This window comes from Neolamprologus brichardi, chromosome 2, assembly GCF_056152115.1.
Source record: "Neolamprologus brichardi isolate AB-2024 chromosome 2, ASM5615211v1, whole genome shotgun sequence".
Taxonomy (NCBI): Eukaryota; Metazoa; Chordata; class Actinopteri; order Cichliformes; family Cichlidae; genus Neolamprologus; species Neolamprologus brichardi.
This window is the reverse complement of record NC_142105.1, coordinates 25,645,634-25,670,012: the sequence shown is the minus strand read 5'-3', so window position 1 is coordinate 25,670,012 and position 24,379 is coordinate 25,645,634. Positions and strand designations below refer to the sequence as shown.

At 39.1% G+C, this 24,379-nt stretch overlaps 2 protein-coding genes across 4 annotated transcripts; one reads left to right on the top strand and one right to left on the bottom strand.

Moving 5' to 3' along the window:
- Nucleotides 1-843: 843 nt before the first annotated feature.
- arl3l1 (ADP ribosylation factor like GTPase 3, like 1) lies at nucleotides 844-4,899 on the bottom strand. The gene is made up of 6 exons (XM_006781470.2): nucleotides 4,587-4,899; nucleotides 3,362-3,505; nucleotides 2,151-2,267; nucleotides 1,843-1,893; nucleotides 1,543-1,728; nucleotides 844-1,320 (listed from the first exon to the last, which is right to left on the bottom strand). The coding sequence occupies exons 1-6, from the start codon at nucleotides 4,602-4,604 to the stop codon at nucleotides 1,273-1,275; spliced, it is 564 nt and encodes a 187-aa protein (XP_006781533.1). The 5' UTR covers nucleotides 4,605-4,899; the 3' UTR covers nucleotides 844-1,272.
- On the top strand, nucleotides 2,446-23,837 carry rgs14b (regulator of G protein signaling 14b). Of its 3 annotated transcripts, XM_087849291.1 has the most exons (16): nucleotides 2,446-2,510; nucleotides 9,754-9,890; nucleotides 13,286-13,307; nucleotides 13,467-13,618; nucleotides 13,731-13,823; nucleotides 15,250-15,393; nucleotides 15,490-15,663; nucleotides 16,775-16,856; nucleotides 16,986-17,050; nucleotides 17,232-17,450; nucleotides 17,688-17,764; nucleotides 18,109-18,235; nucleotides 19,195-19,276; nucleotides 20,115-20,164; nucleotides 22,139-22,238; nucleotides 22,924-23,837. In XM_087849291.1, exons 2-16 carry the CDS (start codon nucleotides 9,765-9,767, stop codon nucleotides 23,196-23,198), a joined length of 1,788 nt encoding a protein of 595 aa, XP_087705417.1. In that variant the 5' UTR covers nucleotides 2,446-2,510; nucleotides 9,754-9,764; the 3' UTR covers nucleotides 23,199-23,837. The 3 variants fall into 3 exon arrangements, with proteins under 3 accessions (XP_087705417.1, XP_087705415.1, XP_087705418.1); XM_087849289.1 differs by lacking the exon at nucleotides 2,446-2,510 and having other exon boundaries at nucleotides 9,735-9,890; XM_087849292.1 differs by lacking the exons at nucleotides 2,446-2,510; nucleotides 9,754-9,890 and adding an exon at nucleotides 10,441-10,636.
- Nucleotides 23,838-24,379: the final 542 nt, after the last annotated feature.

Genomic DNA, 24,379 nt, shown 5'->3' with positions numbered 1-24,379 from the left:
CTGCCAGCTGATGTGATTTTAGAGTGCTTTCAGATGGCTAATTGCAGCTCCAAACAATAGAAACAAAAGATCCATTAAATCCAACTGCAGCAAAAGCAGGGCCAAAATGGCTGAATAGAGGACTTAGCTTACACCAAGGTCAGTGTAAATGACAAATATGTGGAGAATGACCACAGGGGTAACTGCTCGAGTACCAGGACAGATTAACTGATTCAGGAAGTACCCTTTTTTTTTACACATCTCAAGACAGAACTTGAATAGTAGATGAGACTATATGCATTTCTGCTTGAACACCGTGCATTCACAGCTGGACGTGAGATGTGTCATATGACCAACCACCACGGTTAGAGCAGCTAGACAGGTCGCACGCTAATGCAAAAGTCCTGGAATTAACATAGAAAACATCTGAAGAAAAAGAATCCCTGCTGAAAATGTAGACAACCCCTCTCTGTGTAATTTCCTTCTCTCTGTTGTTCCGCTGTGCCTCGAAGATTTGATATCTTCTTCTGCCGCGCAATGCGAGTGCGTAATTGTAAACCCTCTTCCCTCCAACTTCTCGCTTTTCAATGAGCCCCTCACTCACTGCACGGTGTAAGTGCTTGTCATCGTAGAGTGGAAATAAAAGCAAGATGACAGCTGAGCAGGGGCAGATCAGCTCGTTATTGTTCCTCTTGTCACTCAGGAGATGATTTACAGTCACATTTGTGTGTTTCTGTCACTGACAGCTATTATCTGACCCATAAATGCGGCTGCCTTTATTGTCTGTGCATGCATGTATTCGTGCTTGGACAATCTGATTACTGATGGCTACATTTGATTTGAAAACAAGGAAACACAATGGCAGAAATGACTAATTGTTTTATTTGTTAAAAATCTCATGACACATACATTACACTCACACTGAGCTGGTGTTTGTGTAACTGACAGACCACTACATAACTACACACTCAGCTTTTCCTTCCCCCAAGAAAGCACACAGTTTGAAGAGATGAGGATAAAAGAGGGAACAAAAATATATATTTTAAGGACGGAAGAATGACCAATGTATGCCTAATTGACTTACTGGGGCTAAAATGTGTCTTTATATTGGCTAATTTTTCATAAAAATGTCAGAAATTGTAAAAACAAACTTGTTTTTTTAAATCTGTAAGGGGAGCTGAATCTGTTATAAGTGAAGTCTGGAGATATTACATGAAACATATATATTTTTAAAATTCCCTTATGTGATCTCTGCACTGTTTCACTCCGGTCGGTTTTGCTTGGGATGATGGTTCACTTCTTCTTATTCACAATGTTGTTACAAATCCAGTTCATCCCATCCTAATGGAGAAATGAAGACAAAAGAAAATGATCCAAACGATCCAAGCATGGAAAACAACACAAAACCATCAAATTAATCACGTTAAAGACATCACTGAAAGAAACAGGGTCTCTGTTTCAATTGATTGTGGGCCCAGTGAATAAAGGAGGGACATGCAAAGCATTTGTTGCCAATTAGATTCCATCTGAGGGAGAAATCAATAAATCAAAGTCAGGTCTGACCTGAACTCCCTCGCCAGAAACAGCAGAGCAGGCCTGAATCTGCCACTCGCGGTCCCGGTACGTGTGCAGGTTGAGCCCCTCGGCGATCTCGCTGGCCGGTGATGCTGTGGCCAGATCCTGCTTATTGGCAAAGATGAGCAGCGGAACGCCTTTCAAATTCTCCTCGTCAGTCAGGTCGGACAGCTCCTGCACATACACACATAGGTGCAACTTTTGATTCTATTTTGTGCACAATATGGTATCTGCTAGCATTAATACTGTTAGTAATAAGGCTGTTAGTAAAAGGATTTACACACTCACCAGCCCCGTCTCTTCAAAACGCTTCTTGTCCGCACTGTCAATAACATAAATCTAAAAGAAGAGACATGTTACAGTGTTATCATATCCACATTTTCTGAAAGTTTACATTTTATTATCTGCAAGAAATTATTGTTAAAAAATACTAGAGAAGAATGTGGTCACATCATGTCCAAAACATGTAAAAAAGTGTTTAATCTCTGCTTATATGTGGGATAGTGTCCTGAGGGTTAAAAAGATATTAAAATAACATAAAACGTCTCTACTTTACTGTGTTATTGATTTAAAATGGCTTAAAGTGACCTACTCACCAACAAGTCTGTGTTTTCCAGATACTTTTTCCAGAAGGGCCTGATCTTTCTTTGTCCTCCGATGTCCCAAACGTTAAGTTTCATCCCATGGGAGGCAACACTCTTTATGTTGAAGCCCTTAAGAAAAAAACACAGCACCTAGAGTCATTGCCCTGCCTTCAATTTAAAATCTGTTTCCACCTGGAAAGGTAATTCATGACGCGTCACTGTACTTGATCAGTGGTTACACTCAGTTGTTTATAAGGATATGGTCGCTCTTCATAACACAACACCTCTGTTTCAGTTGGCAAAGTTGTATAACAACTTTATCCCGAGGGCCATCCGAGGAGCAAATCTGAGGATAAGACTCGAAGGATCAAGGTAAGTGTATGTGTTCATGTGTCACGTCTGATTTAGCTTTGTGTCGACTATTGCCATACTGGACTGCGTCCTCCCTCCCTGGTGTCTGATGAGCTTTCACACTTGCCCAGGACCGGACCTGGCAGTACATCAACTCAGTGTTGACTTGTCTCCGTAGAGTAATACAAGGTCGTTAGATAACGACATTAGAGCTTAGATAAATACATCAGAGGGAGATGAGAGAAAAAAAAGAGAAAAGGAGAGACAGAGAAGCAGTCATAACGCCAACCAGGATGTTCTCAGAAAATGTGTGGAGAGCATGCAAATCAACAAGGTCATGTCAGGCTACAGTTTATCTCGCGATGAAGGGTTATTTAACAGTGTAACAGCGTGATCTGACAAATCTGGTTAAAGCATGTGTGGTGTGAGGCCAATGATTTCATTTTAATGTGTGGGTCAGGAAAACAAGGGTCATCTGACTCTCATTACTTCGAATGTGCTCTGATTTAGCAGATATTACAAGGTTAGACACGATCCTCTCACCTGTTATGATGCTTGGCTACAGTATCATGAAAATACAAACCATCTTCCAATGGTTTGTATTTTTAATTAGATTTTTATTAGATTTTATTACATTTATTACATTACATTTAGTATTCAGAAGAGCTTTAATGGTAAACTGCTTATTAACAAAGTATTGATGGAAAACTGCTCACCTTTTTTCACTTGATATACATATAATAATGAGCATCGACTGTTTATGTTAAAATTGAATTGATTTAAACAAGAAGATGAAAACACAATGATCACCATGTGTTCTAATGTTATAGAGCGGATGCACACTGCTTTTTGAACACATAACGTCCTCTCACCTGCGTTGGCGTGATAGTGTTCACATCCTCAGAGGCAAGGCTTTTCAGCAGGGTGGTCTTGCCAGCGTTGTCCAATCCTAGAAGCACTATCCTGACCTCCTGCTCTGTGGATCCCTTCAGTTTCTCTATGACAGAGAGTAAGCCCTGTGGAGAGGCAGGAGGGGCAGGCAGAGCAATAAGGCGAAGAAACTGTCAAACATCGACTCCTTCAGAACTGAATAATAATTCAATTAAAGCATAAAGCCAGCCAACTTTGTATGTAAATGCGAGTAATTAATACAGTCACAGGCTAATGCAGGTTATTAAGAACTAAACACAATCTGAGAGTGCATCTTTAGTCTGGGCCAGTGAACTGCTTTGTAATTTAAAAGAAAGTAATCCAGACTAAAGTCTAATGGCTTATTCCTTTTCTCCTTTTTCTTTTTTTTTTTTTTTTACAAAGTTTGTGAAAATTCAGCTCTGTAGTCTTTACATAATCCTTCTGAAAAACAGAAACCAAATGGCAGCCGTCACATTATTTTGTCCCAGCCCTAACCTTTGGAGGCAAACAGAAAATACTTATGTACAATGCACCCTTTTTTCTTGGGTGCATTGTTTCTCTCATAAAAAACACAACACTAATCACACTATTACTATCCAAAAAACAAAATTACATGAATAGACAAAAATAGCTTTAGCCTCTCAAAACAAAATCCCACTGACCTCTTTCTGATTTGAGGTCAAAGCTGCCCTCACAGAGGCCTACTTATTTTTGTTCCTCAGTTTTTGAAAAGACTGTATTGTTACCACAGACACCCTGTGAGGATCACTGTGTTGCTTTATTTAGAGAAGCACTGGTGTAGAAAATAGCTCCATTCATATAGCTGTACATTAATGTGATTAGTCTGCAGGGTTGCACAACTGCAGACAGTGCAGCAAGGCTGCCATATTGTTGACTACAGGCACCATAGTTTTCAACATTTAATTTGCGTTTCTGGTTAAGTGTACAATAAAGAGATTCCATTCAGGAGTAAAATCTTAGTTACTGTTCTGTGTTAACACAAAGAGTTCAGATAATCCATCGTGTCTGTGAGCTGCAAAGACACACAACACAACCGCAAAATACTTTATGTCTCATAGCCCACTGTTCAGGTCACAGCTACTTGTAAAACCTCTTTTTTTATGCAGACTCATAAGGTTAGCATTTGAGTTTGTAAGTCTTGCTGCTCCAGATCAGGTCACCTACCTTTTGAGCTTCTCCCATGTTGGTGTGTTTCCTGTGGCGTGGCTGGAGGGCTACAGCTCCATTCTCCAGTGAAGCTCACACACAGGTGTGTTAGCTATCCAGTCACCCAGCTATCCAGGAAAGGGACCAGCAGCCTCTGTCTTTTTCCTTTCCTTCTCAGTAAACCTGGGTGGGTTACGTGATGTGTTTATTTGATAGTAATGTCTACCCGGACATGAACTGCTCCTCAATGTAACTGTAGAGTTACAAGAAGGAAGAGAGGCAGGGCGTATGGGACTGGGATTAAGAGGCCAGAATTAGCCCTAGGCATCCATGCAAAGGCAACCCCATCCCCCTCCTCCCCCTTCCTCTGTCCATCCCTCCGTCTCCACTTTGCAGTGGCTTTACCTGGATTATCCCTTAGCCACCTGTTATAGAAGGAAACTGAATAAACAGTCCTTCCTGACCCACTCATACATGCGGATAAATAAGTTTTTGCCATATGGCCGGGAGGGGATCTCCCCCCAAAACACTGCTAATGCCAGGCACTCTGGCAGCATGAAGACCGAGCTTAACACATAAACTTCAAATCGTTGCATCCTGACATTGAATCGAGGCACCTAACGCTATTACTATGTTCATAAGTCAATCTTCAAATCCCACATGCATCCCTCTCATGGATAGGAGTAGACAGCATTACACTCCCATATATCCATTACATGCAAGCCACTGTAAAGCTGAGCAGTGTGCGCCACTGTGAGTGGAGCATTCAGCAGGATTAGTGCGAGCATGCCAATCCTGTGTGTGGATTAAAACATTTCTAGGTTCTTTTTTTTTTAAACTGAGCAAACTAACAGAAATGCAACGCTACATTGTGTAAAAGTGTGACTTTAACTGATTAAACACGCACACATGCACTCAAAAACAGAGATTAAAGAGTATTTATTCAATTTGTGAGCATGCAAAAGTCTGAAATATCAAAAAGATAAATATATATTATGTTGCATAAGATCAGAATTTATTATATTAAAATATGATAGAATGTTTTCTTTTTAGGACTCTCTGGGTGTGATAGGATATGGCCCACCAGCAGCCTGTCCAGCCTGTCTCTGCCTCACCCTCTCCCTGTGTTTATCTGCAGAGAGAGAGAGCATTCAAATCAGTCAAATGTGTCATTCTGAGTTCTGATGTGTAGATAGATTCAAGATCATCAACAATATTGTTCAAAGTTGTAACTGAAGGCACCAGCCTGTTAGCTTAACCTCGCACAATTACTTGTAATGCGGTAAAAACAGCCTGTTTTCACCCCGACATTCATAATAAGCATCAAAATTTGTTATATTTTATTGATAGTCATGTCATGATAGTTAAGTTAGTGAAAACTAGAAAAACCTCTTTCTTTCTTATTGTTGTCTAATACCACAGACATCTTAAAATGAGCTCTTACCGCTGTCTCTTTTCAGCTTACACTTCATAATCAGTCCCATAATCAAAACAAGGGCCAAAGCTGCAACACCACAGACCACCAAGATGATCACAGTGTTGTCTGGACAATGACACACACATAGACAAATACAAAGGAAGTGAAGACACATGGTATCAGGGGCTGTTGATAGCATGCCATTATACACATTTCTAAAATCATAACATATAACAGAAGTATACAGATGGATGGACTTACTTTTTGTAGACAGCGTGTATGGTTTAGAATCACAACAGTAATGGGAGCAGTTTACTGAGCAGATGTATATGTCAGAAGTTGAAAGCACTTTTTGGATAAGAAAGGTCTTATTGTTTTTTTCTTGTTTGACCTCCTTATTTTTCTTCCACTGAAATGTCACAGTTGAATTTCCACATTTTTCATTGCATGTGAGAGTGACGTCGTCACCCTCATTTGGGCTGGATGGCTCGCTGCTGATGAACACTTCATCTGATGGGGCAGAGTAAACATGAAAAGCGAGGAAAGCAACAATAAATAATGTTAGGTAATTAGAGTGTGCTCTGTTATAACCCATTGCTTCAGACAAAGGTATTCTCAAATGTTACATTCAGTGCATTGTTTAAATGTTGTTTCTAAAGAGAAAAAAAATGAAGAAGAATGAATACTGTCACACTCAGCATTATTAAAAAAAAATGAAATTTAAACGTAATATGGTCAACTTTCTTTACTCTTAAAGATTTAATTTTAGAGATACACAATTATCAAAGAAAAAAAAGCTTATCAATATTTAATTTATATTTCATTTTAGCGTCAGACACAACCTTAGGCTATTATCACACCTCTCTACCAGTTGCAGTCTATTCAAGTTCACAGGATTTATAAAAAACAAACAAACAAAACAAATAAAAACAAAGTGAGGACTAACCATTGCACAAGGTGCTGTTTTCACATAGCGCATAAGTATCTATGGGAAAAACAGATGAAAAAAAATAACGTCAGGAACATTTTTCCAATGCATCTCATTTTGCATTTTATTGGCAGGCAATGTTCAGGCACATTAGCCGCGACATGACATTTCCAGATGTACAATTTTCCTTTTCCCCCATCTGCCATAGTTTGCTCTGTGATGGTACATTTCAAAAACTCAACAGTAACACAGGCAGTCAGTACCAGCTATGATATCAGGATATAGAGCGAATTATTTAGAGCTAAACTGGCACATATACAAACAGAGAACAAGAAAATATAGACATATATACATAAATGTAGGTGAGTGCTTACCAGAGAGGAGATAACCAAGCATGAGATAAATGATAACCATTCTCTACTAGAACAGACTGGATTCACAACCGTTAAGAACAGTCTGAGAAATTAATGTCATTAATATCTAAAAAAAAAAGAGCATATCGAAAAATAGGAAGAACAAGTTTCATAGCAATGAAATACTTTAAAACTTTTAGACAAAGCATTAAATATATTTTTAAAGTTATACATATAATACGTAATGCTCTTACCTGGATTGCCTCTGACACACAGACCAGAGTGATGACCCGCTCTGCTTTGCTTAACTGAATAGTCTTTGCATCAGAAGAGGCACGGCAAAACTGATTCTAAACACTGATAGCAATGCAAATATATTCATCCCTGGAATATTATAGCATGAACAAAGCAGCTGTTTGTTGTGAAGGTGGATGTGACGACAACGATGACGGTAAAGCCGTCGCTGCTGCTTTCATGTAACATTGAGTGACATTTAGGTCAAAATGATGAGATTTCTTCAGCTCTGAACAAAACACCCAAACATAAGGACACATGCTGAGAGATGGAGCTGTGCTCTAATATAGCCTGTTTACTTAGGCAAACTACCCTCTGCCTCTGTGCACACAGTTTATTATGACACATACTAAGATGAACTTTTCTAAGAATTTGGAAGAATAAATCCAAAATGATTTAGTTTAAAAGGCACCTCAAAAATACATTACTGCCTTTTACTGAAATCATGCACTACTTTAAACAGTGACTTATTCAAACAGTGGCCAGTAGAGAGTGCTGCTGATCACAAAATCGTATTCATTTTTTTTCTGAAGGGCTCCCGTGCAGCTAAATGGTCTACCATTGCCAAAACATGTTACACACTGCTAAAGCTAAATGCTTTGCAGCACATTCAGAGACTGAATTGAATAAAACCTCTGTTTTGGAAAATGCATGCATACAAACCCACACACACACACGCTGGACATGCAAACTCCACACAGAAATAGAATGACTGGCTTTGCATTCAAATTCTCTCTGGGTCACCTTAACCAAAGTGACCAGATGGTAAATAAGATGAACATGGTTGAGTAATGTGGCCCGTTGCTGTTTACATTCAATTTGTTTAGTCAGCTTAACGTTAATCAAAAAATTCCCTTACTGTGGCCAGTCTCGATAGATACCTAAACTCATCAAACACAACAATAGAAAACAACAGTTTATGGAATGATGACACAAGGCTGCAATTTTGCTATTCCATTTGCCGTCAAGCTCTTTATAGTTGCTGATAAGAAATAACAATGAAACGGATTAAGCCACACTCTAATTTTCTTGGCCTTGTACCAAGCGATTAAAGAGAAAACTGACTTGTTAAAAGGAAGCGATGTAGGAGAATGTGAGCAAACTGGTATTTTCCCAGATGTGCTCAGGCTGCTATTTGTGCAAAGTGAGTCCATTCTACATGGACCTCAACAACTTTTCAAATTAAACAGCTTTGGAAATAGTTTTAAATGAATTTACAACTGTTTTTGAGGCAAATATCAGCCTGCAATCTGTGCTCATTAAAGCACTTAAAGCAGCTCTAGTTAAAGTCATAACTTTCTGTTTTTGAGTGTAAATTCAGGAAGCGTTACAAATTAACCTTTGTTTCCTCTGCTTATAAATTGCATAGTGAGACCACTTGGCTTTAGAAATGTGCATAAGATAACCTTTATTAGTCCCACACGTGGGAAATTTGTGTATGTTTCCTTTCAGTTTTAATTCTTCCACCAATCAGTCTCACTTAATACATCTCTGCTGAAGTTGATCCTTTGCTTTTTATATACCACACATTCACTTAACGTGATCAAGCTACTGTATAATCCTCAACATTAACATGGTACTTCGGGAAAATTATCTATCACTGGCTGCCTAATGATTCATACACTGACGGCCTACGACATCCTGTAGTGTTTCACAAAAATGCCCTGTGGGACCAGGAGGTGCCAAATGCATGAAATATGCATATTCTTGTGCTAGTTAGTGTAGCATGTTTTTTGGTAACAATATTGTCTCTTTTATTATATAGCATATATGCTAACATGCTGAGTTGTTTTTCGATAAACCACTCTCATGAGTTTTGCAAAACACTTAAGTGAAGAGTTTTTTTCATGTTATTGTTGCATTTAATGTGTTAATTTAACAGCACTACTAAAACATTACAACTCAAATGTACTAATAATTAGTATAGCTAAGTACTATCAATTAGTATGGCTAAGTAATATAAATTCCAACCTGCCAAAAAACTATCCCGGGGGATAACCGCCAATAATACGTAAAAGAAGAAGAAGAAGAACTATCCCGGGGTAGAGAGCCGCTGATTGTCCAGGCCTGCTTGTGAGCATGTCAGGGCTTAATTAGTTAAGTAGCACCCAATTGGCTGTAGAAAACATTTATACAGTCACGGTAGCGCCTGGCTAATGTTGTCTACACTGTGTTCTGTTCTGTATTTTCTAGTATCGTGAACCATGGTTACTTTCAGCGGAGTGTATAACAGGTTTTCTCGCCTGGCAAAAGTTGCAGCCCAAAAGCAGCAACGGAAATATAACAAACTGTGCGCCATAGCCAGCAGCATCTTGGGCAACAACAAGAAGGTATGCCACATACAGTGTGAGCTTTCGGTGCATGTGTGACTGTGCAGTTTTAGCCTGAGCGTTATCTTGAGTCATCTGTTTGCAATAGCGAGAGAGTGGTACTCTGATGATTTTTATCTCTTATCATTTCATTTGAATCTGCGCAAAGCCATGTAACGAGTTTTGCTTTCAGATGATCCAGAAACGTGTTAAATGATACCCTATAGCAAAATTGGGCATATAGCAAAGAAAGGCTTCTTTCACGAGGCCCGTTTGAAGGGTAAGACTTGAAATGTGTGTGCTTTAGGCCGCAATGAGTTAAAAGTAAAACCGACAGATCCTGAAACCAAGGTCTAACACTAAATCTGCAAAATTGTCATGTTTATTTAGAAAGATAGAAAGCCAAAATAACCAAGCGTTTCATTGACTGCGCATAAAAAAGCAGAATGACAGTCTGGCTCGCCTGTGTACCCACATCACAGTGTTTCTCAAGATGTAGGCTGAGAGCAGTTTGATCATAGTAACCATACTTCCTCTTTTGTGGCTTGTTGCTATGGTAAGACTTCCCTTCCAGGCAGGAAGTGACAGGAAGACCCAAGTGATGAGTTTTGTGTGTGAGTGTGTAAGGAGTGTGCATCAAGTTTGGGTGGAGCACTCTGCTGCGTCCCCTGACAGTGTGCACATCGTAGGACTTCAGCTCTGAAACTGGTGTCTGGGCCATCATGGCGAAGAACAGCAATTCTTTAGAGATCCCTGTTGGCCACATGGTGAGTTGGCACCATTCTTGTTAGGTCTTATTTGGTTCTGTGGCCGTCCTGTGGACCAGTAGTTCTTTGATACGCTTGTTACGTATACGATAGGAGGCTTTGACAGGCCTTCCACAGTGACTAGTCAAACCATTTTAGTGTTGAGTGTGTTGACTACGCTTCTTGTAGCCGTGCAGGCACTCTAAATCTCCCTGTATGCTGTTTTGATCTGCTTTTTAACTGTGCTGTTACTATTAAGCTGACTTCCAATCAAGAGTACGGTTTGAGCAGTTGTCTCGTGCTGGCTTGTGTTTTGTCTCCAGTCTTTGATAGTGCCAGAATCAGCCTGTGTGGCTACACTTGGTTGCTACTGAGAACAGGCTGGGCCATTCTGAGCCAGAAGGAGAAACTGAGCCATGCCTGTTGTCCAATCTGTCATGTGTAGGCTGAGTTGGCTTCAGTGTACTTGGTGTGAGACCATTGCATTTCTTGAAATGGTTCAGTTCTGCCAAAAAAAGGTGTGAAAATGTATCAACGGATATTAAGTCACAAGAGCAGGATGTTGCCGTAGTCTTTAAAAAAGGGGCTTTCTGTGGCTTGCGTTTGATGTCTGCATTTTGATATCGCTCCTTTAATAGATTTTTCAGATAGTTAAAAGTGCATTTTACGAGAATGCAAGGTTTACAGCTAAGACAGTGACGAATTGTTTGTTTTCATTAGTGTTTAGAAAATGTACTATTGACTATGAAAGCAGTATTTGCATAGCAGAGCAAATAACTGAAGAGGTGGAGTCAGAGAGACTCACACCTGCAGAAATAGACAGCCCATTTTAACCGTATATGGTCAAAATGTAACAATAGACAGGAGCTGTTGTCACGATCAGTTATTTTTGGTTACGACCCACTCTCTGCTTAGAGTGCGTCGATATATAGATATATCTATATATCGATGCACTCTAAGCAGAGAGTGCATCGATATGTAAATATATCTATCTATAGATAGATATCTAGATATATCTATATAGATATATCTCAAATGAAAGCTTGTAGCAAATGTCAAGCATAAAAGGAAAAAGTGACGTATTAGAAAAATAAAATGCTAACTTTCTATTGTATCGACACATGAGGAGCTCTACAAGCGAAACCCATTGATTCTGTTTTGGGAATTGAGCAAACTGACCTTTGATTAGTGGATGATTTGCTCCTCTTCCTCAGCCTGTGTCGCCTTGGTTATGTATCTGAATTTCACTTTAACTATACAATGTAGATGACCAGTTTGGTTTGTGTTGCACTAATGTAGCTGGGTTACCTTGCAAATTGTGCCTTGCAGGACTTCCTAATCAGCACTAGTTTTAAATGACAGATAAAACTTTATCTAGTTATCTATATCTGGTTATATAGATTAGAAGTGATTTAACATTTGACTAAAATTATCTGCAATGCAACCAGGATTAACTGGCCATGTTGTGAAAAACCTGATGTTTACATGGCCTTCATTAACAAAATAAACAAATAATTAAGAAGCTAGCCTCCATGACTTAAAAAGCTAGAATATCAAGTACCGATCAGGTCACAAAGGTAATATTAAACACAGAATGAAAATGAAAGTAATCTATTCGTAAAAAGTTAAATGCTCTACTTTAAAACAAAGTGGAAGTAACAGTTACTGTGCAGGGTTGTGAAGATATTTGCCTTTTTCTGTAATGTAAAGGATTCCGTTACATTAGTATTATCAGTTAAAAACAACGTGTACTGTTGCTTAATCTTTCATTGATTAAAATGGCACTCACAGCTGTCAGTTATGAAAATGGTACTTTATTTATAAGACCTATATCCTCCACACACTCTGGGCAAGTTGCTACCACACAGACTATATAGACATGTAGACACACACACATTCACACCTTTGGGCAATTTTAGTATCAGAGCCCACACGTCTGTGAACTGTGGGAGGAAACCAGAGCATGAAGAGGAAACCTTGACAAAGCTCGTAAATGTATCCATCGACGGTCCCCTATGGATTAAAACCAAAAATTCCGCTGTGAGCTAATTTGCTGCTGTTTAAACAATATTTCCATAAGCCGAAGCTTTTCTGTGTATAAGTCAGATCAGTATCTTGGTGACTTGAAAACATGTTTGTGATCACAGCTTGTAGGTTACAGGTGTTTAACTAGTCTGCAGATTTCATTCAGTTTCTGTAAAAACTGTGTCGGTTGAAGCGAACATTTACAAGATGTGCATTTTCTGTGCTCTGAAAGCTGAATGAGGCTTATTGTCACCAGTTTTGCAACCACTTCCTGTAAAAACAGCCTTGGCTGATTGCGCTACAGAGTTACAGGTTGGAAAAAAAAAAACAAGAAGAGAAAAATAATGTGCAGCTGCTATTCGTGTTTCCCTTCCTAAAGGCTTTTATCGTAGTGCTGTATAGTTGTTGCAGTAATATTGAGCTGTAGTGAGAATCTCCACAATCCTGTGTAAACGGGGCCAAAGTAAACTTTCTTCTTTCCTTTTGACTGTGAAGCCTGAAGAAAATATACGTAGGATAAATTTGAATAATATTATCAGTATTATACAGACAATAACAAAGAGTATTCAGTATTAGGCTTTTTCTCAGTTTTAGTTTTAACTGTTGAAGTAAAGTTCCTTGACAGATTGCTCTCTCTGTTCACAGAGCCAGGCAGTGTCAGATGGAGGTAAGCATGAGCAGCCAACCTGCATGCTGCTAATCCTGTACATATCTCAGTTCTACAACGTGAACATGTCTGTGCATGAAAATATCTGATTCAGTCTCACTCTTGGTCATGCTTTTCTGTGCTGATAAATGGGCGTGTTTGTGCCTGGATATGCTTTAGATTTGAACATGTCCGCACGCGGCTGTGGCGGCAGCAGCAACAGCCTTCCTGGGACTCCAGCCGGAGAGCACGGCCCAGCCAACAGTGTCATGAGCTGGGCCGTGTCATTTGAGAAACTGCTGGAGGACCCTTTTGGGGTTCGTTACTTTACGGTGAGGCAAACTAATGTTGAAATTTTTAACAAGTTCAGGCAGAGTTCAAGTGTTGACATTAACTAATCATTACCCATACCTAATAATGCTGTGTGTGTGTGTTTGTCTGCAGGACTTCTTAAAGTCTGAGGTGAGCGCGGAGAACATTTTATTCTGGCAGGCTTGTGAAAAGTTCAAGAAGATTCCGGCCACTTCCTTGGATGAGGTACAAACTCTCTCTAAACTTTTCTTTTATGTATTTATTTTTAATTAATACTTTATTGCAGTAGTTCTTGTACTATGGAACACAGAACTACTGCAGGACCAGATGTAAAGTATGGAGTGAAGTAAATATGATTCTTAAAGGGAAAATTAACAAGAGTTTGATCATGAAGTTGTGATGGCCTTCAACTTGGATCATATTTGATGGGTGTGGAGTGTGGATTTTCCTGCCTTCTGAAGTGGGATATGGCAGGAAAAATATTTGTAAACCACTACCCTGATAGCACACATTTGTTAAAACATATGTTTTGTAGAAAAGAAGTGGACTGTTTAGTGGGAATAGGGTTGCCTTGTTGCTGTAACCGTGCGTGTGTCCAGCAATCAGAGGATGGCAGTGCGTCAGTAATTCAGTAATATTTTAGTTGCTTTTCAAGTAACACAAGCATTTTTCTGTTGTAATTTTGAGATGATCCCTCCAATAAGTCATTTGGTGCACTTTAACTGCTGACACTAACTTTTAATTGCATCAACCACAGTCAAACAGCCAGAAGCTGTGCATTGTTTGCAAAAAATAGATCCGCTATATGATAATTTTTATGGCTGTTTTTGGAGATTTACCTTGTGAAACAATGTGCAGAAATTGTAAGTATTCAGTTATTAAAAATGAAGAACAGGTTTGGTGGGAACTACTTAATTTTTCATTTTACAGAATGGTTGTTACAGTTACCAGCTGTTGCAGTTTGCTCTATAAACTTCTTTTGGCAAATATATTGGAAAGCAAAGTTATGTAATGCAAATGCATCATAATTTGGAGGACATTTGTATTCCTCTATAACAGTTTATATTTAGTGGTTACAATGAAAACCTGTGTAAACCCCATCACCAGGACCAATGTGTTAATATCCACAGTAGCTCATAATTTAGAATATTCAATGGGATATAATATTGTGTTACACAAGTAAACTCAGTTTTACCATTTGACTGTGGCTGACCTGAATCTTTGTTTCACCTCCTGTGGAGATTATTTCCATTGGAGATTGACTGAGGAAATAGAAAAAGTATTGAAAGGATCCAAATAGATCATACATCAGCCATAATTATGTAGGTGAAAGGTTTACCTTATCCTTTAGAAATCTGTATGATTTACATCAGAGAACCACAGAAAGGTTTCCTTTAATTTATGCTACATAGAGTGTGCTTAATGCTTAAAGTAATACCACCTTGTAATTTGGGAGCTTTGCAAACAATAAGTGACTTACTAGAGGATTTGAGAAGGTGAACATTCAAATGATTTCCACAGGGAAATTAACAGAGTGTCTGATCTTACTTGTGCCTCAGCACTTCATGAACTGTAATTAAGAAACAAAGTTTAGCTGATTGCTGACCTTCAGAATAGTTCAATCTGACAGAGCTCTTGCTGTTTTTTCCAGCTGAAAGCAGAAGCTCGCTCAATCTACAGCACCTACCTGTCTGAGAGTGCTCCCTACTCGGTGAACATTGATGACACAGCAAAGACGGAGGAGAAGGACCTTCAGCAGCCTACACCTGACATGTTTAACAAAGCTCAAGCGCAGGTTGGTATGAATCAACCCTACTACTTCTGCTCAGTAGTTGCGATTCATTTTTGACACACAGATGACTGTGTGCTCCCTCTCGTTGCTTTGTTTCAGATATTTAAGCTGATGAAAATGGACAGCTACAGGCGCTTTGTACGGTCCCCTCTTTATCAGAGCTGCACTTTGGCAACAGTAGAAGGCAAAGGCCTACCTCGGTTCTCCAATGAGTCTCCGCGCATGGGATCCTGGGAGGATGTGGCCTCCAGAGTCCCCTTAAGGGAAAAGAAGGTACCGTATTTTCCACACTATAAGGCGCACTTAAAATCCTTTAATTTTCTCAAAAAATGACAGTGGGGCTTATAATCATGGTGTGCCTTATGTATGAATTCTGGTTGTGTTTACTGACCTAGAACCGAATTTATGTGGTCAAAAATCTGTCAAATGTTTTAGTACGACTTTGATAAGCTATGAAGTCAGGAGCCTCGTGGACTCGGAGTAATCTGGGTCCAAAACTCCGTCCACTTCAGGCCCCAAAGTCAAACGATCACTGTGGCATCACTGAGAGTTAAACTGTCCAAATTATTTTATTTTTAATAAAATGATCAGTTGCTGCTTTACCAGGTGTAACAATTAAGTTTAACATTCAGGCATCCATGAAAACAGAATTTATTAAATTTAACATAGTTAGAAATTAGCAGGAAGTTAGCTCGCTAGTTTCCACCTAAACATGATATAGCATGTTCTGACTGAGAGATTTCTGAAAAAATAAAACGTACAGCTCTGCTATCACTTCTAACATAAATGAAAACACAAAACTAAATAGCAGTGACTTTTGTAGTGTTGCTGAAGTTGGGCTAGCTGGTATATAATGCTGTGTTACATGATTGCTAGCGACACAGCTATGTTAGCATAACATAAACACAGTGAAGCTGGAGGATGACGCTAACTGTTTTCTACTTGATAAAAGTTAATGTGAGGGTTCTCAATGGTTGGGGACAAATGCAATCGCATGGCAGGATGCTGTAAACGGACCAAACTTCAGTCAGGAGAACAACTGAGATAATCCATCCACAATACGAGGTTAGTCATTAGTATACTGCAACAACATGGGGATAGAGCAGCTGCAAGAGAATTCAACATTAATGAATCAATGGTATGGAAGTGGACGATCAAGAAGGATGAGTTGAGTAAAGTTTGACTTATCTGACTGTTTTGTTTCGCTTAATGCGCCTTATAATCCAGTGTGCCTTAATTATGAAAACAGACCCATTCATTGACAGTGCACCTTTATAATCCGGTGTTCCTTATGGTCCGAAAAATGCGGTAGATGGACTGAAGGTCGAGATGAAGAATACCTGTTTTATTATTCGTTTGACATTTATTTCGCTGCCTCCAACAGGGCAAGAAGTCAGACCCTAACAGCTTTCTAGGTGGTAAGAGTGCCTCAGAGAAACAGCGACAGAAACGAGGATCCTGGGGAGGTAATGTGTGCCAAATGACACATCTCATGCTTCTGTGTTATCTTATGTATGTCTTCTGACTTTATTTATTTGTTTTTAATCTCATCAATAACAATGATTCCAACTCCTTTGGTGTGGTTTCCTGGAAAGAGTCCCATTTGGCCATCAAGTCAACCAGTAGTGTGGAGCTTGGCTCCATCTGCAGGCATATGGAGGTCAGTACATTTATAAAGCATTTAGAGTTGGCTGGAATTATGGGAAATGAATGTTAATTTACAATTTATATGATTGGAGGTATACAGTTAACAAAACTAATATTTGAAGTGACAAGTATTAGAATAGAGGAAAATGTGTGATTGGGATTACACTTTTCTCATTTCTCTGTCTGTGATGTAGAATGGTCGCTCGAGTCCCTGCTCCCCTGAGCTGGGGGGTGGAGGTGGGAGTCGTGTAGGATTGGAGGGGGGATACTGCTGTGTCTACTTGCCTGATGGCAGTGCCTCCTTGGCACCCACGCCTAATGGCCAGCCAATCAAAGACTTGCTGACTAGCCTTTGTGAGAAAAGAGGCTTCCCACTGAAAGATGTTATCATTTACCTTCATGGCAAGGACAAGGTGAGCACTTTTGCTGTGCTTCAGCTGCAACTTTAAATCAGGAGGCATTTTTGAGGAACTTGAGCCACACTGTAAAGTTGTTTACAACAGTGAGCATGACAGACGACTGCCTTCTTCCTGTTCTGACATTTTCATGCTGTGTTATCTCACCCCCTCAAAGTATCCCCTGTTGATGTTCACATCTATAGAAATCCCTCTTGTTTCTTTCTGTTTGAAACATCATTTCTCTCTCTGCAGCAACCATTATCGCTGGACCAAGACTGCTCTGTACTGAGAAATCAGCAGGTCTCTTTAGAGCTCAGAGTGACGTTTGCGTGAGTCAACTGAATCACTTCCTTCACTTCCTATTTTCTCCTGTCTTTGACACCATAGCAGGCTTGCACACCCCCACTACATGTCACTTCTTACCATATTAGAGGGAAGTCCTTGTGATAATATGCACATAAAGTCTAGCTCTCTGAGCATTATTCTTTGTACTCTTCCTTTACATTGACTAAATAAAATTCAAAATGTAATCAGAAATGGGTTTCCTGCTAAGATATCCCTTGCCAGCTACCCTCGTGACTACAGACATTGTCTGACAGTAATTCTGTACTTCTGTTCCATTGCATTTGATTCAGTGTGAGAGGAAAGTTATAGAAATAAGTGTGTGTTTCAGGGTGGAGATTGCCTTCACTGGTAAAACTGTGGGGATCATGGTGAAGTCTAGTAAGACACTGCAGGAAGCTCTCTCTGTGGTGCTGCAGAAGCACAATATTAAGCCACAAGAGGCCTTGGTCACCATGGTGAGTGTTGCATACGAGTAGGATTATAATATGTTACCTTTTCTTTGAGTCATTTCCATATAAAGATTAACAATATTGTCACTTTTAAATGAATGATTGATTTTCTGTAGTTGAATTCTACCGACAAAAATATGTGAAATGCCTTTTAAGCTTTGATCTATTAGGAAAAATAAATTTGCATGTTTACCTATATAAACATGTAATTTCAGAGTGTTACACCAGTGATTCTTTTCAATATTATAATATCAATATCTATTTTACATATTTTTCAGCCATGTATAGTCTAGGATTATTTTAGGTCTTGCAAAGATACTCAGTAGAGCAAAAAAGCTGGAAATGAGCGTCACTTTTTCAAAATCTGTCACTAAATGAATGGCACACCCTTGTTGGCATTGTCATTGTAGCTGCATTGAAATGAGTCTCACACTTGAATGTTTCTCACATTTCAAAGTTTCACATTACATTTTTTGAAAACTTGCTTTACTTAAAACCTTTATCTTTCTCAGTAATGGGAAGCCAGCTACACAGAAAACATTTTCCAGCCACGGTTTCTTTCATTTCTTATTACAGGAAAGAAGGCCTCACACAAACATGTAGATCTGTTTGCAAAGCTGCTACATTTTAATGAGTCGTCTTCTTTATTTGTCAACTTTCACAGACACAAGTTTGGCTTTTTGTTTTAATGAAATTGCTTTAGTAAAATTACTCATTTTAAGAATAATGCATGGTTCAGATTATTAAGATATCATTTTGAAACTAATGTAAGCAGCTTCTGTGTTTTCTTAAGATGCTGGTTCTACTTTTAATAAATGTTACACTAGTTTGTAGTGAGTAATGAGATTATTTTAGTAATGCATTGTCTTTTCTAAGTTATGCACAACCCATTTACTGCAGAGATGATTGATTCTCATAGTACTGTTCAGCTAAGTCTGTCTGCATGTGTGTGCTTTGTGTTTCAGGTTGGAAGTGATGAGCCTCTGAATGTGAGCACCAATGTGTTTAGTCTGGCCAATAAGACGCTCCAACTTGACAAAATCAAAGGTTAATATACTTGACCTTTTTAGAAACCCATAAATTTACCTCAATGTGAAACAGGCCGATTCATGTTTATAACATTTATTGTAAAACAGCATGCAGCTACCAGAGGAGCACAATAAGCCACAGGATGAAAACAAACCTACTTAGCTGATAAGTAAATGAAAACAGTCTTCAGTGAAATCAGATAACAGCACATTTCATCTCTCCATCAGCTGATTATGTTGGCGATACATCGGCCATTATTGTGTGTTCTCTGGTGCTGTCTGTGGCTCCTTATTGATTTAATTGTTTCTTAATGGCTCGTACAAAGTGTTTTTCGGCTCATGGTGCTCTCTCCCTTGAGGCTGTCTGAAGAGTCTTTTCACTGTCCATTTTGCAGTCATGTTTTTTCTGCATCACTGTTTGCATGTTTCTTTCTTTACTTTGCTTTCTCTTTGTGCATTTCTCTTTTAGCCGCTTCATTCTTTTTCCTTTTTTTTTTTTTTCTTTTAAATTGAAGTTAAAATGTCTGAGTCCATTTGGTTTGTTGAATGCTGTGCCGCTTTCAGTTCACTCACCTCTTTTCCTGACTGCTGAGGCTAGATCTGACTTCAGTTTGGATCAGTGCTCTCGGCCTCAGATTCTTTTTATTTTGTTCAGGAGGAACTAAGTAGATTGAATTAGAGTGGTTGTATCCCAGGAGGACCATTTTAATACTTAAGATGTTTTATCTGCCTAATGTCAGTGTTTAACGTAATGGGTATGCTAAAGTTCTGTAGCATCGTCAGCTTTTTGTTGACTACTTGTACACTGAAAATAAGAGTACTGTTAGAAACTAATTTCCATCTTTGTGTGTATACAGGCAAAGAGCAGACCAGCATTTCCAAAGGCGGCGGTTCTGCAGCCAACCAGGTGAGGCAGTGTTTAATGACGCGTCAATAAAACGGCAACAAAAATAATTTTACCATCATGAAGAAACTTTGAATTGCTGCTTTGTGATTCTTAGTCATAAATATTCTTTTGTGACTTTTGGGTAACTTATTTTGGAAAAATAACAACTCAAATGAGGATTTTTGTATGAAGCCAAGGCTGAACATGAATAGTGTTAAACAACCTTCATTACCTTCTGAGACAAGTCCCTATATTGCCCTTTTTTGTCTATTGTATGGGACCAGTCATTTCCCTTTAACAGTATGTATATAAACATACATTATATAAATCTATGAAAAGTGGTATGTTGCAGTGTGTAAATGGGCCTCATTCACAAACTACATTATGTCAAATCTATATAATCTTTCTGTACAAATGTTTAATGGATTAGTGTAAGCATATACATGCTGGTACTCTGCATAGAAGACTTAAAACCTCCTGATCACCAGATGGTTTTGGGTAATTTTAACGGACATCTTTGTATTCAAGGTAAAAATAAGAATATTGTCAGAAATGATCGTTTAGTTTTCCAACTTGGTATTACAAAATGTTTACAAAATTAAATGACTATAAGGAATATGTTAGCTAAACTGATTTAGGCCTTAGCCTACATTTTTATCCTTTCATTATGAGGTTTCACCAGTTCAAAAACAATACAGAAGGCAAAGTTTGAGACATTTCAGGCTATATTGCTTTAATGATTTATTTATTCTTATAACTTTTATCCAGCACACTCCTTCTGGGAAGGCTTTCTACATGTTTTAGGAGTGCGTTTATTGGAGTTTTTGACCATTCTTCCAGAAGCGCGTTTGTGAGGTCAGACAGTAATATTGGACGAGAAAGCCTGGCTCACAGTCTCTGCTCTAATTCATCCCAAAGGTGTTCTATCAGGTTGAGGTCAGGACTCTGTGCAGGCCAGTTAAGTTCTTCCACACCAAACACGCTCAACCGCTGTCTTTATAGACCTTGATTTGTGTACTGGTGTGCAAGTCATGTTGGAACAAGAAGGGGCCGTCCCCAAACTGTTCCCACAAAGTTGGGAGCATGAAATAGTCCAAAATGTCTTTGTATGCTGGAGCATAAAGAGTTCCTTTTACTGGAACTAAGGGGCTGAGCCCAAGTCCTGTAAAGCAATATGCCAAAACCCCCTCCCCCAAACTGTACAGACTGTACAATGCAGTCAGACAACTACCACTCCCCTGGCAACCAGCAAACCCAGACTTGTTCAACAGATTGCCAGATGGAGAAGTGCGATTTGTCACGTTTCCACTTCTCTAGTCCAGTGGCAGCGTGCTTTAAGACTCTGGCGTTTGCATTGCACTTGTTGATGTAAGGGTTGAATGCAGCTACTTTGCCATGGGAACAACTCCATGAAGCTCTTTACACACTCACTCTTGAGCTACTCTAAAGGGTACAAAAGTTAGAAGGGGTGTGTGACCTCTGTGCACTATGCTGCTGAGGTCTCAATAAACAAAAAACATGTCTTTTTAATTGCCATAATGCCCTTCAGGTATTGGTCTTGTGCACTTTTGAATTATTTTTGGCACTGCTGCTATTTTTAAATTGCTCCCTAGATGTCTTTTTCTAGCCACCTGTATGCTTCAAATATGCCATAAATATACCTCAAACTCCAGCTGATCTAATCCTTATGTTGTGGCGCATCCCTAGTGATAAGAGTTGGGTCTCTGACTGTGATCCACACACCTTTTCTTCAAGATAAAATGCAAGTTGAAGTGAGTCACACTAAAGGAGGTTCCCTTTGTACTGCAGTCTCGCAAGTGCTTGAGTCAGAATGGAGGAGCGATCTCAAACTAAGTCTGGAAATGGTACATGGCTGCACAAGACACCGTCAGATTCAATGATTAAAACTAGAAATAAAAACTTACTAAGTGTTACTGAGATTTAAACCGTGTGAGCTGAGAAATAGTTTGTTGATGATGCTGAAATCTGTTTTAGTCCCAGGGAGGAGCAGCAAGTACAGGTCCAGAAGCCAGATCACTGAGCCAAGACAGAGCTAAGGCTCAGCCAAGGTCTACCAAGAACCGCGAGATGGACGGTAGGATGACTTGGCAATATCTAGTGTGGTTTGGTTTAAGGTTATTGAATTAGCTGAATTGTTTTCAATGTGGGGAAATAATTTTGTTATATCAGTCTTTATCTGCATGCCAAAATATATACATGTAGGTAATACTTCATTAGAATATACAGGATTGTTGCATTGTAAAGTTGTATGACTATCTTTATTAGTCAACCCATCTAAAAAGGATGGGGATTTTGAGGCGTATGCGTTTTTGCTTTTTACCCCTCAGCTTTAAAAGGCTGATGGGGTGTTGTCGTCACTTGCTGGATGGGTGGCATGGACACAGGTTTGGGATTCTGATATCTTGAGAACAATGCCTTGTATAATTTGTATAACTGATACCATAGATGCATCCGCTAAAAGTCTTGGATGAGTTTGAATTGGTGACCTCGACCAATGGAATGCAGTGGGTACTTCTGCCAGGAGGGTGGGGGCGGGGGGTGGGGGGGTGGGTTAGGTAGCACCACTGGCAGGTTTTTTTTTCTCACATGTTTTATATTATTATTGAAATTCTGTTCTTTGTTTATTATCAAGATTATTGTCAATATATCAACTATTTATTAATCCCTCGGATGGGTTCCTCCGGGAAATTCAGATTATATTACATTTATGTGTTTATCAGAACAAGAGGGCAACAATAACAATGATTTGTTTATGCCAGGGTTCCTGGACATGCTGACGAGGGCTCAGAACTCCAGGGTGGATGATCAGCGAGGTCTTCTCACCAAAGAGCAGCTGGAGGTTCCTTCCTTCCTCCAGCTGCCCACAGAGCAGGTGCAGGAACCAGAGGATCCCAGTATAGCCAGCTCTTCCACTACTGACTCCAAAGCAAAATCTGAGGATAAGAATTCAGCTGAAAATTCAGCCGAAGCAGCGAAGGAAGCCCCCGACTCTGCTAAATTGAAATCCCCAGACATGAGGGAAACAACAGTTTGAAAGACAATGACGTGTTGGATGAACGAAGATGTGATCAAAAAAACTACGACGAACATTTCACAAAACTGTGATGTGATTAATTTAAGAAAATTAATGAAAGAAATAATTAGTCCTATAGCACTTTTTTCTAATTGTTCGCAGTATAAGCTCTGAGAAAGCGGTGTGCTACCACACGCTGCTCTATACTTTTGAATGACCTTCTTTTAAGCCAATTTGTAAATAAGGCAGATCATGGCAAGCATTTATGGTGTCGTTCTAAAACACTACACATCCTTATGGGGAAAATGTTTGCTATGAAATGATTAATTCAACCTTACATGAAAAAGTTATAGGTCAGAATGTCACCCTGAAACTTTAAATGTTTTAGTATACATTTTATTCATCCCCTGATTTGTAATACTGTACAGATTTTGATATATCGTTCACATTTCTTCTGTTTTTCACAGCCGTACTTTGCAGTAATGTTTTCTTTAAACTAAGCACAGGAAGGAGTGACCGTCCAAAATGGGTTTTAATGTTTTTGCACTGTTTCTTTGCTTCAACATGCATGGAATATTTGATGCAGATTTAGTATTTAATATATATTATTTTTAAATTTGTGTGTTGCATGCTTTAGGTGTTTTTTTTTGTTTTTGTTTTTGTTTTTTGCCTTTTTTAAATTATCCCTATGTTTGCTGTGACTGCACTTTGCAAAGCCCTGGTCATGTCCTGTATTCCTGTTCTCTACATCTCAGACTACAGATCAAGATCTAGTTCATTAAATGAATAATGTGATAATAAAAATGAAATGGTTTCAATGATTCTAACGATAATCCACAGGGTGTATTGAAAAAAATTAAAGTGTTTTATAAGAAATTGTTATCCTGTCTGTCTGCATTTTTTTCTTTTTTGGGGGGGGGTTTGGTTAAGGAAAAGATGTCAGGTGTCAGCTTTTAGCTCTCACTGAGGGTTTTTTTTTTGGGGGGGGGGGGTCAGTTTCTGGCTTGAGGAATGCTACGTGATTGGGTTTTATATGCAGTGCAGTCAGACCCCACAACCCCTGTGGACCAACTGTGTGATTCATACAGGGCAAAGCAAGTCTTTACACATGTAACTAGCATTGATTACATTATTCATTCCTGAGTCTTCTGCTGTATCCTGGTTAAAGGAAAGCTCTTCGAAAATGCTGTCACATAATGATG